This window comes from Halichoerus grypus, chromosome X (genome assembly GCF_964656455.1).
Source record: "Halichoerus grypus chromosome X, mHalGry1.hap1.1, whole genome shotgun sequence".
Taxonomy (NCBI): Eukaryota; Metazoa; Chordata; class Mammalia; order Carnivora; family Phocidae; genus Halichoerus; species Halichoerus grypus.
Window position 1 is genome coordinate 82,203,117 of NC_135727.1, and position 18,078 is coordinate 82,221,194.

Consider the following 18,078-nt stretch of genomic DNA (forward strand, 5'->3'; position numbering starts at 1 on the left):
TGATTTGTTTTTAGATTCCACGTAAGAGTAAGATCATATGGTATTTGTCTTTCCCAGTCTGACTTAATTCACTTAGCATAATACCCTCTAGGTTCGCCTATGTTGTTGCAAATGGCAAGATCTCATCCCTTTTTATAGTTGTGTAATATTCCATTACACACACACACACACACACAAACACCTTATATACATCTTCCTTATCCATTCTTCTGCTGATGGACATTTAGGTTGCTTCCAAATCTTGGCTATTGTAAATAGTGTTGCAATAAACATAGGGATGTATGCCTATCTTTTTGAATTAGTGTTTTTGTTTTCTTTTGTTTGATATCCAATTATTGGGTAATATAATATTTCTATTTTGAATTTTTTGAGGACATTCCATACAGTTTTCCACAGTCACTGTATCAATTTACATTTCTACCAACAGGGCACGAGGATTCTCCACGTCCTCGCCAACACTTGTTATTTTTTGTCTTTTTTCTTTTAGCCATTCTGACAGCTGTAAGGTGATATCTCATAGTGGTTTTTATCTGCATTTCCTTGATGATTAGTGATGTCGAGCATCTCTTCATGTGTCTGTTGGCCATCTGGATAGCTTCTTCAGAAAAACTGACAAGCTGATTTTAAAATTCATATGGAATTGCAAGGATTCCACAATGTCTAAAACAATATTGAAAAGGAAGAACAAAGCAGGAGGACTCACTTCCTGATTTCAAAGTGTGGTCCTCAGACCAACAGCATCAGTAACATGTGAGAATGTATTAGAAACATAAATTATCAGGCCCTTCCCCAGACCTACAACAGGTGATTCTGATACAGGCTCAAGTTTGAGAATCATAACTGGCCTAGACTGCAAATGAGATTAACTATACAGATGAATTTAATTTGCTTTTTCAACCTCCCCATTCTCTGGATACTTCTTTCTTTCTTTATACATAGAAGATAAAAAGAAAGACAAAACATATTGATGGAGAAGATATATAAAACCCTATTTCCTAATTAGAAGGAAATTCCTTTCCACTTTCCACTTTGGATTTATCTGTTCTGACCAGTAATTTTGAATGTGACCTTTGGCTGGTCTAACTTGATTTGCACTTGATACTTACTTGTCTAATGGCTTGTTGCTACTGGTAAAATCTTCAGCACACAAAACCAAACATTTAGAATACAGTATGAATAAACATTTTGAACAGAGATTACGTTTCATTATGCCTGGCATGGTGTGCTTTATAGCTCTGATTTTAGTTTGAAGACTCAGGGAAGGCAAATAGGTTTCAGAAAATAAAGAAAGAAAGGGCAGGGGAGGGGAGAATATATTCCCCATCTGGCAGATTAAGACAAGAGAGCTAGGGGCGCCTGGGTGGCTCAGTCGTTAAGCGTCTGCCTTCGGCTCAGGTCATGAACCCAGGGTCCTGGGATCGAGCCCCGCATCGGGCTCCCTGCTCCGCGGGAAGCCTGCTTCTCCCTCTCCCACTCCCCCTGCTTGTGTTCCTTCTCGCTGTCTCTCTCTCTGTCAAATAAATAAATAAAATCTTTAAAAAAAAAAAAAGACAAGAGAGCTAAATTAGTCAGAAGTTTTATAGCAAGGAGAACAGAGGAATATAGTGCTCAAGCAGAATTAAGCTATGGAGCCCTCACTGGGGAAGAAGGGAGCTAGGGAACAGCAGGGCTGGCTGAAGGCCTGGACAGGAGAGACCAGGGATTGGAGGGGACTCTGTGGGAGAAGCCCAGAGGGCAAATCAGGACTAGGGTCTCACACCTAAGGATCAGTGGCATGGACTACTAAGGGCTGGAGTTGGCACTCATGGAAAAAAGAAAAAAGAAAAAGAAAGGATTTTGTATGTAGAAAATCCTAAAGACTCTATCAAAAAAACTGTTAGATTTAATCAATGAATTCAGTAAGGTTTTAGGATGCAAAATCAACATACAAAACTCAGTAGCATCTATACACCAAAAATGAATTATTCAAAAAACAAAACAATCCATTTATAATAGTATCAAAAATGATAAAATACTTAGGAATAAATCTACCCAAGGAGGTGAAAGATGTGTTCACTGAAAACTCTAAGACATTTATGAAAAAAACTAAAAACAAAAATAGAAGATATCCTGTGCCTGTAGATTGGAAGAATTAATATTGTTAAAATGTCTGTACTACCCAAAACCATTCTATAGGTTCTGTGCATTTCCTATCAAGATTCAAATGACATTTTTTACAGAAATAAGAAAAACAATTCTGAAATTTGTATGGAACCATAAAAGACTGTGAATAGCCAAAGCAATCTTGAGAAAGAACAAAGCTGGAACCATCACACTTTCTGACTTCAAGCTATATTACAGGGGCGCCTAGGTGGCTCAGTTGGTTAACCGTCTGCCTTCAGCTCAGGTCATGATCTCAGGGTCCTGGGATTGAGCCCCACATCAGGCTCTCTGCTCAGTGAGGAGTCTGCTTCTCCCTCTCCCTCTGCAGCTCCCCCTGCTTGTGCTCTCTTGCACTCTCTGTCAAGTAAATAAATAAAATCTTTAAAAAAAGCTATATTACAAAACTGTGGTAACCAAACAGTTTAGCACTGAGAAAAATACAGATACACAGACCAAAAGAAAAGAATTTAGATCCCAGAAATGAATCCATGCATATACAATCAAGTAAAATTTGACAAGGGAGCCAAGAATATTCAATAAAGAAGGACAGTCTCTTCAATAAGAGGTTCTGGGAAAATTAGATATTCACATGCAAAAGGAAGAACTAGACCCCTATGTTACACCACTCATAAAAATTAATGTAAAATGGCTTAAAGACTTAAATATAAAGCCTGGAATCATCAATTACTATAAGACAACATGGGAGAAAGATCTTGACATTGGTTTTGGCAATGAATTATTGGACATGACACATAAAGCACAAGTAACAAAAGAAAAACAAGTGAGATCACATAAAATTTACAGGTTCTGCACAGCAAAAATCAACAAAATAAAAAAGCAACCTATGGAATGGGAAAAATATTTGCAAACTATATAGTATGTGATAAGCGGTTAATATCCAAAATATTAAAGGAACTCATACTACTCAATAGCAAAAACCCACAAATAACCCAATTAAAAAAGAGGCAAAGGACCTGAATGGGTACTTTTCCAAAGAAAATATTCAAATGGCTAATAAGTACATGAAAAGGTGCCCAGCATCACACTAATCATCAGGAAATTTAAATAACTACAATGAGGTATCATGTCACACCTGTTAGAATGGCTTTCAAAAGACAAGCAATAATAAGGACTAACAAGGATATGGAGAGAAAGGAACCACTGTATACTGTGAGAATGTAAGTTGTACAGCCAGTATGGACAATAGTATGGGGGGTTCGTCAAAAAATTTAAAAATATCTTGATGAAGTTCCAAAAGTTCATTTTTGCTTTTGTTTCACTAGCTTTTGGAGATGTATCTTGAAAGAAGTTGCTGTGGCCGATGTCAAAGAGGTTACTGCCTATGTTCTCCTCTAAGATTTTGATGGATTCCTGTCTCACATTGAGGTTTTTCATCCATTTGGAGTTTATCTTTGTGTATGGTGTTAGAGAATGATCGAGTTTCATTCTTCTGCATGTGGCTGTCCAATTTTCCCAGCACCATTTATTGAAGAGACTGTATTTTTTCCGTTGCATGTTTTTTCCTGCTTTGTCGAAGGTTATTTGACCATAGAGTTGAGGGTCCATATCTGGGCTCTCTTTTCTGTTCCATTGGTCTATATGTCTGTTTTTGTGCCAGTACCATGCTGTCTTGGTGATCACTGCTTTGTAATATAGCTTGAAATCAGGCAACATGATGCGCCCAGGTTTGTTTTTCTTTTTCAACGTTTCCTTGGCAATTCAGGGTCTTCTCTGATTCCATACAAATTTTAGGATTGTTTGTTCCAGCACTTTGAAAAATGTCGTTGGAATTTTGATGGGATGGCATTGAAGGTATAGATTGCTCTGGGTAGCATAGACATTTTAACAATGTTTATTCTTCCGATCCATGAGCATGGAATATTTTTCCATCTTTTTGTGTCTTCTTCAATTTCTTTCATGAGTGTTCTGTAGTTCCTAGAGTAGAGATCCTTTACCTCTTTGGTTAGATTTATTCCGAGGTATGGCTTTTGGTGCTATTGTAAATGGAATCATTTCTCTAAGATAAAAAGCTTCTGCACAGCAAAGGAAACAGTCAACAAAACAAAGAGGCAACCCACAGAATGGGAGAAGATATTTGCAATGACACTACAGATAAAGGGCTGGTATCCAAGATCTATAAAAAACTTCTCAAACTCACACCCAAAAAAACAATATTCAAGTCAAAAAATGGGCAGAAGACATGAACAGACACTTGTCCAAAGAAGATATACAAATGGCTAACAGACACATGAAAAAATGTTCATCATCATTAGCCATCATGGAAATTCAAATCAAAACCACACTGAGATACCACCTTAGAAGAGTTAGAATAGCAAAAATTGACAAGGCAAGAGACAACAAATGTTGGAGAGGTTGTGGAGAAAGGGGAACCCTCTTACACTGTTGGTGGGAATGCAAGTTGGTATAGCCACTTCGGAAAACAGTGTGGAGGTTCCTCAAAAAATGAAAATAGAGCTACCCTATGACCCAGCAATTGCACTCCTGGGTATTTACCCCAAAGACACAGATGTAGTGAAAAGAAGGGCCATATGCACCCCAATGTTCATAGCAGCAATGTCCACAATAGCCAAACTGTGGAAAGAGCCAAGATGCCCTTCAACAGATGAATGGATAAAGAGGATGTGGTCCATATATACAATGGAATATTACTCAGCCATCAGAAAGGATGAATACCCAACTTTTACATCAACATGGATGGAACTGGAGGAGATTATGCTAAGTAAAATAACTGAAGCAGAGAAAGTCAACTGTCATATGGTTTCACTTACTTGTGGAACATAAGGAATAGCATGGAGGACATTAGGAGAAGAAAAGGAAAAATGAAGGGGGGGAATCTGAGGCAGAGATGAACCATGAGAGACTATGGACTCTGAGAAACAAACAGGGTTTTAGAGGGGAGGGGTGAGGGAGGATGGGTTAGCCCGGTGATGGGTATTAAGGAGGGCACGTACTGCATGGAGCACTGGGTGTTATATGAAAACAATGGATTGTGGATCACCACATCAAAAACTAATGATGTATGGTGACTAACATAATAAAATAAAATAAAATAAAATAAAAAATAGAACTACCATATGATCCAGCAATTCCAGTTTGGGGTATACATCTAAAGGAAATAAAATCACTGTCTCAAAGAAATATCTGCTCCTTATGTTCATTGCAACATTATTCACAGTAGCCAAGACATAGAAACAACCTAAATGTCTTTTGGCAAACAAATAGATAAAATAAATGTGGATAAAGTACACACACTCACACACACACACACACACACACACACGGAATATTCAGTCATAAAAGAAGGAAATCCTGCATTTTACCACATCATGAATGAACCTGGAAGGTATTGTTCTAGGTGAAATAATTCAGAGAAAGACAAATAATGTATGACCTCACTTATATGTGGGATGTAATAAAAATTGAACTCATAGAAACAGAACAGTTTGGTGGTTGCCAGATGCAGGGGGTATGTGGTGGAGGAAATGAGTAAAGGTATTCAAAGTATACAAGCTTATAAAATAAATAAGTTCTGTATGGCATGGTCACCAAGGTAATAATACTGTATCGTAAATTTGAAAGTTTTTAAAGAGTAGATCTTGAAAGTTCTAATCAAAAGAAAAAATATGTAACTATGTGAGGTGATAGGTGTGAAGTAACCTTAACGTGGTTATCATTTTGCAGTGTATACATACATCAAATCATTGTTGTACACCTTAATCTTATGCAATGTAATATGTCTATTTTAACTTAATAAAAGTGATAGAAAAAAAAAAAAAAAGAAATAATCTGAGCAGACCAATAACGACTAAGAAGACTGACTTAGTAATCAAAAACCTCCCAAAAAGAAAAGCCTAGGACCAGATGGTTTCACTGGTGAATTCTATGAAACATTTAAAGAAGAATTAACACCAGTCCTTCTGAAACTCTTCCAAAAACTTGAAAGGAATACTTCTAAACTCATTTTATGAGGCCAGGATTACACTGACACTAATGCTAGATAAAGACAATACAAGACAATACAGGCCAATATTTCTGATAAATATAGATGCAAAAATTATCAACAAAATACTAGCAGAACAATTCAACAGCACATTAAAAGAATCATACACCATCATCTAGTGATTCATCTCTAGGAAGCAGCGGTCATTCAAAATATGCAAATCAATAAATGTGATACACCACATTAACAGAATGTAAGATAAAATCACATCTCTATAGATGCAATAAAACATCTGAAAAATTCAACATATTTTCTTTTTTTATTAAGTTCAATTAGCCAACATATAGTACATCATTAGTTTTTGATGTACTATTCAGTGATTCATTAGTTGTGTATAACACCAAGTGCTCATCACGTCACATGCCCTCCTTAATGCCCATCACCCAGTTACCCCATCCTCCCACCCACCTCCCCTTTGCAACCCTCAGTTTGTTTCCCAGAGTCAAGAGTCTCATATGGTTTGTCTCCCTCTCTGATTTCTTCCCTTTCAGTTTTGCTTCCCTTCCCCCTATGGTCCTCTGCACTATTCCTTATATTCCACATATGAGTGAAACCATATCAACATATTTTCATGAAAAAAAACTCTCGATAAATTTTGTATATAAGGAACATACTTCAACATAATAAATGCCTTATGTGACAAGCCTACCAATATTAACAAGCATGTTCAGTGGTGAATTGTTAAATGTTTTTTGTCTAATATCAGGAACAAGACAAGGATGCCAACTCTCACCACTTCTATTCAACATACTGCTGGAAGTCCTACCCAGAGCAATCAGGCAAGAAAAAGACATAAAAGTCAGAAAGGAAGAAGTAAAATTGTCTCTGTTTGCAGATGACATGATTTCATATAAAAAAAATCTAAAGACTCTCCTAAGAAATAATATTTTTAAAAAAGCCATTCTGAAAAATAAAGAATACTAGAATAATAATGGAATTCAATAATGTTTCAGGATACAAAATATAAGTACAAAAATCATTTGTGTTTCAGTACAATGAACATTGAAAAGAGAAATTAATGTAACAATCCCATTTGCAATAGCACGAAATAGGATAAAGTACTTAGGAATACATCTAACCTAGGAGGTTAAAAATCTGTACACTGAAAACTATTAGATATTTATAAAAGAAATTGAAGAAACACAAAAAAATGGAAAGATATTCTGTATTTATGGATTTTAAGAATTACTGTTGTGAAAATGCCCTTACTACCCAAAGCCATCTATAGATTTATTGTAATCCCTATCTCAAATTCCATGGTATTTTTCACAGAAGCAGATAAAACAATTATAAAATTCACATGGAAACAAAAGAGACCCTGAATAACCAAAACAATCCTGAGAAAGAAGAACAAAGCTGGTGGCATCATGCTTTCTGATTTCAAACTTTATTTCAAAGCTATAGTAATCAAAACAATATGGTGCTGGCATAAAATCTGACATATAGACTAATGGGAGAGAATCAAGAGCCCAACTATAAACCCATAGTCAACCAATACTTATCAGGAGGCCAGGAATATTCAATGGGGAAAGGATAGCCTCTTTTATAAATGGTATTGGGGAAAATTGGATGTTCACATGCAAAAGAATGTATTAGATCCCTATCTTACACTGCTCAGAAAAATTAACTCAAAATGAATTAAAGACTTAAGTGTAAGACTCAACACCACAAAAATCCTAGAAGAAAATATAGGGAAAATACTCCTTGACATGGTTTTGGTAACAAGTTTTTGAATATGACACCAAAAGCACAAGCAACAGAAAAAAAAAGTGGGACTACATCAAACTAAAAAGCTTATGCACAGCAAAAGAAATAATCAACAAATGAAAAGACAACTTACAGAGTAAGGGAAAATATTTGCAAACCACATATCTGATAAGGGATTAATATCCAAAATATATGAGCAGCACATACAACTCAACTACAAAAAAAAAAAAAAAAAAAAATGGGCAAAGGACCTGAATAGATGTTTTTCCAAAGAAAACATGCATTTTGCCCATGTAAATGTTCTATAGGTGTAAGAAAAGGTTTTCAATATTTCTAATCATCAGAACAATGCAAATCAAAACCATGAGATGTTATATTTGTTAGAGTGTCTGTTAAAAAAAACAAAAAACAAAAACCAAGAGATAAGTGCTGGTGAGAATGTGGAGAAAAAGGAACCCTTGGACACTGACGGTAGGAGTGTAAATTTGTAAGCTACTCTGAAAACAGTATGGAGGGTCCTCAAAAAGTTGAAAATAGAGTAGTAATCTGATCCAGTAATCCTACTTCTGAGTATATATGGGAAGAAAATGAAATCAGGATCTCAAAGATATGTCTGCACCCTCATGTTCATTGTAGCATTATTCACAATAGCCAAGACAGTGAGCAACCTACATATCCTTCAGCAGATGAAGGGATAAAATAAATGTGATATATACAGTGGAATATTATTCAGCCATAAAAATAAGGAAATCTTGCCATTTATGGAAACATGGATGGACTTTGAAGGCATTATACTATAAAAATATAAATACTATATGATCTCATTTATACTGGAATCTAAAAACAAACTTATAAAGAGTAAGTAGATTGGTGGTTGCCAGGGTCTGGGGTTGAGGGAAGTATCAAGATGTTGGTCAAAGGGCACAATCTTTAGTTATAAGATGAAGAATTCTGGGGATATAATGTACAGCATGGTGACTATAGTTAATATTTTAACTTGGGAGTTGCTAAGAGTAGTTCTTAAATGCTCTTACCACCAAAAAGAAGTAATTTTATGAAATGATGGATATACTAACTAACCTTATTGTAGTAATCATTTTGTTATATGTGTGTGTGTGTGTGTGTGTGTGTGTGTGTGTGTATCAAATCATCACATTGCACCTGAAACTTACAGAATGTTATACACAATTATATCTTAATAAATCTTGAAAATAAAAGTAAGAACAAAAACAAAACAAAACAATATTGGCTTTTAGAAAATAGCTTGTTGCTTCCTACTGAAGTGCCAGTGGCTGATGATGGCTCAATATGATACTACTTCTAGGGTAATGGGATCAAGTCATCAAACAAAGGCAAACAAAGAAGTTGTGATGTTGAAATTTCAGACATTGGTCTGCAGATGAGGAAGCTATTTGGGAGCAGCAGAGAGGTCTTCATTGCATTCTGAATCATATGCTGTATGCTATTATGTTCTGAAAATAGGTTAGGATTAAACTTTAAATTTACCCCCACATACACCCTGGAATCCCCTATTCATGTGAATTTTGCTTGGAAAATTGGTTTCACAAAAATATGGTTTCAAAAAAAAAAATATGGTTTCATCACATGGTGTAGAATACTGGATCACTTGTACCTTAACTTTTAGAAACCCATTTTCCAACAAAAGACCTGCTTCGAAGTCAGTAGCTCTTAACCAGGCTCTTTTGACACTTCTAGGGGGGAGTTGAAGAGGGAGAAAGCCAAATACCTTTGAAATTAAATGGAAATTGTTGGGCGATTTGCAGGACCAAGTCTGGCATAATGGACTATGGTCTCTTGGAAGGAGCTCTGGGGGAGCCTGGGTAGTGCAGTCAGTTGAGCATCTGACTCGGTTTTGGCTCAGGTCATGATCTCAGGGTCTGCCCCTCCCCTTGCCCCTGCTCTAGCTCTCTCTCTCTCTCTAATAAATAAATAAATCTTTAAAAAAAAGAAAAGAGCTCTGAACTGATAAAGAATGTGGATTCTATCCCTTGCTTTATGACCTTGGGTATGACATTTCACCCCAGGTCTCAGTGTCCTCATCTGTAAAACCACTGATGACAACACCACAAGATTCTCAGTGATACCTGAGTAAATGGGAAAGTGTGTGTTGTTGCATTAGTCACCATACCATTCCAAAATCTGTTAAGGAATGCACTTCTTCCTTTGGATGATTTTCAGTTCCAGTTCACACTCTCTAAAATAGGCTGCCTTTAATTGTCTGCTCAAAGTGGTCACTGGGTGATTTGGGAAACCCCTTGCTACTTAACTTATACTCTTTCCCTTTGATCTCCCATCTACTCTAGGTGTCAACTCTGCCCGCTCAGTTCCTCCTTCCTACCCACCACCGCAGGACCCGTTAAACCAGGGCCAGTACCTGGTCCCTGATGGCATCGCTCAGTCACAGGTCTTTGAGTTCACCGAACCCAAGCGCAGCCAGTCACCATTCTGGCAAAACTTCAGCAGGTTAACCCCCTTCAAAAAATAATAATTACAGGGAGGCAGATAATTTTAAAATAAAGTAAATAAAATTATATTTATAGATGGACATTTTTTTGGAGAAGCACTGTTGAAATTTATATATATATAAATATATATACCTATATATATATTTATATATAGAGAGACACACATACACACACAGACCCTTGAGTATACATACACACACACACACACACACACACACACACACACACACACACAGAAGGACCAAAAAAAAAACATTTTCTGTTGTTTTGGGGAAGTGAAATCTGTAGTTGGTAGGAAGAGGTACCAATGACTTCTAAACATGTGATCCCTTCTTAGAAGTTTTCTGTTCTTACCCTGTTCCCCTCCCCTTTATTTTCAGAAATTGACACTTCTATGTGTTCCTTTTCTTGTTGAGATAATCTCTTTGCTCCCTTGTGAGTGATTCATTGACTTGTCATTATTACCATAGATGTGTTTGTATTTTTTTTTCTTTCCTGATGATACTGACGCTGATAACTTTTGAATTTACTTTGATGTGATGGAGTTTGGGAGTTTGAAATTTCTTTTTTTCCTTTTCCTTTTCAATGGGTAAAGGGAGGATTCCCCTTTCTCTTTTCCCTCAGCTGACCATCTGTGAATGTTTCTACAGCCCGGCAGTTGCCCCAGACAGCTTTTTCCCTGCATCTTCTGTCCTCAGTCGTGCCAGTCTAGACATGCTCTGTTGTGCCCTGTGACATAACTGCTTGATATTTCTATTGCTTTCACTGTGTTTTAGATGTCATAGAGGGATCAAAACCAAACAGAATCAAGGGAGAGTCAGAGTATAATAATTCTGGAGAGGACTTCTGTTCAGGGAACATTCTGCATTTGGGCTCTTCTCCTAGCACTGGGGGTTCCCATGTTATAGCACTGCTGGGTCATGAGCAGTTTTGTATCTGGGGTTTAGTTTGAGCCAATTATTCTCTTCTTCAAGTTGATTTGGTTATGGTGTTCCTTGTAGGCCTCCTCCCTCCCCTAACCTAAAAGATCAGAACTTGAAGCAAAGGGGCTGAGACTCTGCTTCCCAGGGGAGGGATTCAACTGCCTCTAGCACCAAGTAGGCTTAAAGTTGGGGTTCCCCACTGAAATCATTTCAGAGGCCTGGTCATCCCTGCTTCCATTTTCAGATTACAGGCAGCATTTATAGTAGTCTATGAAGGGGTCAAGACAGAGCCCACCTGACCAAGATCATCAGCTGCCTTCAAATTATTGACCTGGACAGGATCCAAGGCTGACCATAACCTCTTAAAGGAAAGAACAGGAATGGGCATGGAAAGAGGCAGCCCTAGCCCAAGATATGTACCTGCAGTTCCTACCACTCAAGTTATGTGAGACCTTCCCCATTGTTAACAGATTGCATGGACAATCTTCCATGATTACTACCTTCTCCTCTCCCTGTTGTCCTTTCTCCTGTTCTCCTGGCACAGGAAAATTCCTGCTATTAGCATAAAGAACTCTGTCACTCTAAGAAGGCCCTATTTCCAAAATTCTCCTATCCCAGGACATTGGAAGCAAGTAAGTGAGGAGCCCAGGGAAACTTCCCTATGGAGAAAAGATCTGAGGTAGACACACTACCCTCAGACTTATTTTTGGCAGGCTTTATACTTAGGCAAAACTAACTTCTCCCACTAAGAGGCAGGCTCCCTATGGGGGCAGGAGTACCTGTTCCTCCTCACATAGCCCTTCAGGTGGACAGACCTTGAACAGCAAGGAGAATGGAGTACAAAGGAGTGAGAATGGGCCCTGCTATGGAGAACCACTCTAATGAGGAATCTGGAAATTGTGAGTATGTTCTGGAACCTAGGAGAAAACTTCATCATGAAAGGACCTCAGCTTACTGAGCAGCAGCCATGGCTGCATGAGGCCCTCAGCATAGCTGACTTGATTGCTGCTCTATGCCTCCTGACCCAGACCAGGCCCTGCCCAGCCTGGGAATTATTCCTCTGTGGGAATCAAATTACAAGCTATTTGCTTCCATTCCACCACATTCAAATCAGACTTGTGGGGTAAGCCAAGGGTAAGCCTGAGCTGGGCAGGGGGCTGGGGCTCGGGACCAGCCACAACTGCTCAGCAAATGACCCAGCTACTAAAGTCCCACCTTGGCAAGGAACCTGGTATCCACTGTCTAAGCTACAATGGCCTCCCTGGCAAATAGCATGTGATTCAATGGCTGTGTAGGCCTCCCTTAAGTATACATTCTTTTCCTACTTTCCGTTCTCCACTAGGCTTAACCTTGACATGTTTCTCCAGGGGCTAGGAGCAAACCAAGAGGGGGTGCTTGGCCAAGTCCCTGGGCCTCTCTTAGCCAAGCCCCCTTGCTCTCCCTCCATGCCCTTCTCCCCTGAGCCTGTGCCCAGAGCTTCAGGATCAGGAATATTACCTCTTGCCACCCACCTCTCATCTACTCAAACCGCTGGCCTCACCAGATGCCAATAACTTGTGAAAACAACAAGAAATCAGTTTACCATTGGTTGGAGTGTTTCCCCAGCCTATGGCAGGAAAGCAGACCAGTGACCAACAGCCCCAAGGGGAGCCCTGTTACCTGGGATCAGGGTCCAGGTCTATTCTGTGTCCCCACAGCAGTGCTATCCCCAAGAACTCTGTAAATCTCCTCTATGTGTGCATGGCCCCCAAGCTCCCCTTTTCTCAACTCAATGAGGCCTGGATTTGTTCTCCAAAAGGCTTTGCTAGTGTGTTTTATGGGCCCTGCTGTGGGATAGTCCTAACACAGAAATCTAACTCCTCTTTCTCTCTCCCACTCTCCTCTTCTCTCTATGTGTATAACTCTAATGGATTTATCAAGGACAGCAGCAAGAGAGTTCTGACAATTCTAGTGTGAAGCCAAATAGTGATCTTTAGTGCTTTGGGGCTGGGGTGGGCTGGGGTGGATGGATGGGTAACAGTGATTTTGATTACCCCTGCTGCTCTGCATTTGCCAGTTTATTATTTTGTTTCTTCTGATTGTTTGACCCTGTCAAACAAGTGTCAAAGTTGTGTGTTTAAAAAAAAAAATGTTTAACAACAAAACTATGATGTTGTAATGACACAAAGCCTTATGAAAATATTTATGGAGTTCAATAAAAGAAGTAAAAATACACTTCTAGGCACATTTTTCTTGCCTGTGTGTGTGCATTTCACTAATTGCAAAATAAAGGAAATTTTCCTGTTGGGGGACAGCGTATCCCAATCTAGTCTTGGCCTGCCGGCCCTGTTGTTCCATTGTCAGGCATCTCATGGGCTGTCTGTGACCTTCCATGCCCTTTCTGGAAGACAAGTTTGATCCTGTAACCAGGGACGCTTCAAATGTCTTTATATATGGGACTGTTCTTCATGTCCCCTGTCCCTTTGATAAGACTTGAGGACCCATTCCTGACCCCATTCCCTTTCCTTGCAGCTACAAATCCAGTACATGCCCTGGGCACTCATGGGAGCTTAAAAGCTGCTTTTTGGATCTAGCCAGAGGCCATATCATATTCTGGTTCTGTCTCCTCAGAAGTAGACACATTCCTTATCCATCCCCAAAGTGGGTGTAGTGACCTTACTGTTGTATTCATCATGGTGTTGCCTGCAAGTTGATGCTCCTTGCTGCCTACAAGGCCCCTATGTGGTGTCTTATCCTGCCCATCAGAGAAGCAATAGTGGGTTTGTTTTGGCACTGCCTCACCTGCCTGTCTCCAGAGTGACTAAACACTAACTCTAATAAAATGCTTATTTACTAAAAGGTATCAGATAATTGTCCTAAGCTATAGAGTTAGGAGGAAGAGCAGGTGTTTTACCTCTGGGTTAGGGTATGAGCCCTATTTAGGACTAAGGGATGTCCCTAATCCTGGATTTGGAGAAAGTAATTATTAAAACATCTCCTTCAATAAACTTTACCCTTTCTCCATTTCTTGGCTCTCTCATAATTTAACCTCTTTTCCTACTGTCCCCACTTTTTCCCTTTCCCATGGGGTCTGTAATCTTTTTTCATCAAACTCAGAACACTCAGTTCTCAGCAGTCCCTTCTCCATCTTGCCAGTTCCCAGCTTCATCAGCTTCCAAAGGTGAATCTCAATTATGCTCTGGTCTGAGTACTCCCTGACTACCTTCTGAGGGTCCTAGAATGGTGAGTGGGGAGACAAATGCTGGAGGGTCTTACACTCTGGGATGCAGCTGATTCTCTCCTAAGGTACCTAAAATCAGCATGTCTCATCACCAGAAGAATTATTTCTGAAAGCCCCATATGGTCCACATGATCATCCATACTCTTTATTACCATAAATAATGGCTCTACTACTTACCAAGCTTATTTGCTAAGAGCATTTACCCACTTGCTACCCTCAGTTTTGTTACAAGGTACACAATATTCACTGTTGAGAGTGCTGCTATATTTATTGATGAAAGTGCCACTTGCCTAATTAAGTTTCCAATTTGCCTTTTCTAATTACTAAATTTCTCCCCTTGACTGGGGACAGAAAGGGCAGCAGATTTAAAGTATCATTTTTAGGAGGCTTTCAAAGGGGAGGGCCTTAGCCCATCCCAAGATCATTTATCAAGGACAATGGCTTCTTATTCTACTTTTCCCCAGGATCTTGTGGGAAGCTCAGGGGTGGAGAGAGAGAGATCTGTGGTGTGCCCAGATGACCAGAACTAGAATAGAGAAAGGAGACTTCCCAGCTTCCAGGAAAGGCCTCTTCCTAGAACAAGTCATCCCTGACCTATCTGTATCCTGGGAAGTTTCCCACCAGGTCTGATGGAGGAGGCTAATGGCTTGTTTATAAACAACAATTGCTCCTATTTCAATGACCTTACCATATACAGGTCTCATGTAATCCTCTTCACAACCTTTTGGCAACAGGGTTATTAACCGCATTTAACACGAGAGGCCAGAAGCTCATTTGAAGTGACTAGTCAAGGTTCCCCAGCTTGTGGGTATTCATCACCTAAAACTCAGCCCCGTTCAAACTGATCTCAGAGCTACTCCCTCTCAGAGTGTTTCTGGGGCTGTATGTGTTGGGAAAGAGCTGGACAAAAGTATGAAATGATCTGATACTAACATGAATGAGTGACACTCTCCTTGAGAGCCCTCTTAAATTTTCTAATACAGTCCTCCAACATGTGAATGCAGCCATAGGTCCTTTTGTCTCTAGTACCAAGACCAAGTGGGATAAGGACCAAAGCTTCTGCTTACTTCACTGAGGCCACCACTGTGCTGTTTGGCCCACTTAGCTTTTGACCTCTTTGGGATTTCCTTATTCATGCTGACCTGCTCACTACTGGCTCCCAGAGGCTTTTGTCCTAAAATATGGGGCTGATGAGGTAGATCTTGTTTGCCCAGGCCTTTACCTGCCAGGCCCAAGGTAGGATAATGAGACTTCTTAATATTCCCCCAAGTCCCACCACCTGCAGGACTATAGTTCAGCCTGGCCATAGGTAGATTAGATCAGCTGGGTTTGCAACACAGTTGAATAGGGATGTTTGGTGGTAAGATTCATGTTCCCTAGAAGCACACTATTCTGGTATCATCTCTCCCATTTCTGTCTTGGGCTGTGACCTCCTTCTCCAGACATGTCACAGGGACACTATTTTCTCATATACTTGAGAAAGGGGGGGGAAGGAATGTACATGGGCAGGCAGTAGCCCTGCATTCTTTAGAAACCTCTATTATTTCTAGTTAGCTCACCAATAGGTCATTTAAGTTAGCTTCCTAGACAAGGCTATGTCCATCTCCACAACAAACATGCTTCTCCACAGACCTGTCAACCAGCTGAATCAGATTCAACCCCCATATCTTGAGTATGTAATCTGGGCCAGACCTTATAGTAGGTACATCAGAGATACCAAGATGACTAAAGTCTCTATCCACAGTCACTTATTTAGTGAGAACATATAAACATGGGTCATAACAGGGATGAATGGGAGCCTGGAGGCACTTAGAGAATGGAATGGTTAATTCTGATTGAGGAAATCTTTGTAACCAGTCAGGATAAATTTGGTTATGCTGCAGAAACAGATATTCCTAAAACTTCAAAGGCTTAACATACAAGAGTTTATTTCTTGCCCATGCAAATCTTTCTGTAGGTCTAGGTAACTCTCCAAAGCAGCTATCTGCCATGTGATAGTACACAGTCTGGCCTGCTTCTGCCTTGCTACACCTCCATCTTAACACATACTTCCATAATCACTATAGTTGGAGAAAGAGTCCTAGAGAGTTTCCAATTTACACTTAAATTCTCTATGCCTGCTTCCAGTCACAACCCAAAGGGCCAGAACTGATCACATGGCCTCATCTAACTTCAAGGGAACAGGAAACTATAGAAGTCCTGTAAGTTCAGAAGGACAGGAGAACTAGATATTGATGAGCATTAGAAACCTCTACCAAAGAAGGAAAGGTTTGAACTAAGCCTCAGAAAACAGGGAAAATTCTACCATGTTGTGAAGGTTAGAGCAACTGAAAAGTTAAGGGGAACAATCCACACAAGATCATCCTTCTGACACCAATTGCAAGTCCATGGGTCCCCAAGATCACCCTTAGGTTTGATAATTCACTAGAAAGACTCACAAAACTGTTAAAATCATGGTTTTTAAAATCTATAGGGTGCAGATTAAAATCAGTTAAGGGAAGAAATCAGGGCAGAGTCCAAGAAGGTACCATATGGAGAGATTTAATTGTCATTTCCCAGTGGACAGATTTACTTTTTTGGCATTAATATATGACAATTTTCATGGAATATTGCTAGGAAGAGAAGTTCCCCCAAGTTTCTTGAGATTTTATTGGGGCTCCATCACTGTCTCTGTGACTGATCTCAGTCTCCAATCTCCTTAAGAAGTGGGCTGATGCCAGGTATCCCACAGCCCACATCATTGATGTGGCCCAAAACCCCACCCTAAATCACACTGTTAGACTGTCAGGCGACCCAAGGCTTCCAGTCAAACAAAAACACCCCTATCAGACCCAACATTCCAAAGGCTTAGAGAGTACCTTGCAGAAGCTGAGGGTAAAGGCCAGACCTCTCTTTAGGCAAGGACAAAGTCTTTTTTACACACATGTGGAAAATTCATAAGGCAGAGGGTTGAAAAAGGAATAAAGGTATTCCAAGTGAAGGGAATGACATGATTAAAATCCTGGGAGATAAAGTCACATTGAGTAAAAGCCTCCATATTCATTTATTAATCCATCAAATATTTACTGGCATGCCTAATACTTCCAGGTTCTGGAATATGGAAATGAACAAATTAAACACTGCACCTACTTCCATTGTGCTTATGAATGGTAAACTACCTTCAAGTACAAATTTCTCTGTGTGAATTTTGGGGATGAGAGATGGGAGCTTCCCAGCTCTCATAGCAAACCAACCACACATAAAACTTCAGCTAGACCCCTCATAAATGTCCAGCCTCCCAGTCACCAGATTGCATATCCTTATCTCCTGTTCAGCCTTAGCTAAGGCAACCCACATTCATATAGAGATAGATAGATGATAGATAGATGATAGATGATAGATATAATGGACTGATGATATATGATTATATATATAATATCTAGATTATATATGATTTTATATATATATAATATCTAGAATATAGCAGGCCAGAATTACTGCAGGCCTGGGAATTACTGCTTTCCTTGCCCTGGGAGTACCCTTTAACCAATGACTGATGAGGGAAGGTATAATTGCCCTGATTCCTTTGTTCCTCAGATG

General features: G+C 39.4%; 1 protein-coding gene across 9 annotated transcripts in view; it reads left to right on the plus strand.

The window, feature by feature from the left end:
* Positions 1-13,493, plus strand: part of ARHGEF9 (Cdc42 guanine nucleotide exchange factor 9) — a 242,546-nt gene extending 229,053 nt beyond the window's left edge. For 8 of the 9 annotated variants that reach the window (XM_078064907.1, XM_078064910.1, XM_078064909.1 and 5 more), the window contains one exon: positions 10,195-13,493. In XM_078064907.1, coding sequence (XP_077921033.1) covers positions 10,195-10,376 — 182 coding nt within the window. In that variant the 3' untranslated portion in view covers positions 10,377-13,493. The remainder of the gene's footprint in view (positions 1-10,194) is intronic. The other variant, XM_036089214.2, reaches the window with a different exon arrangement.
* The last annotated feature ends 4,585 nt before the right edge of the window (positions 13,494-18,078 follow it).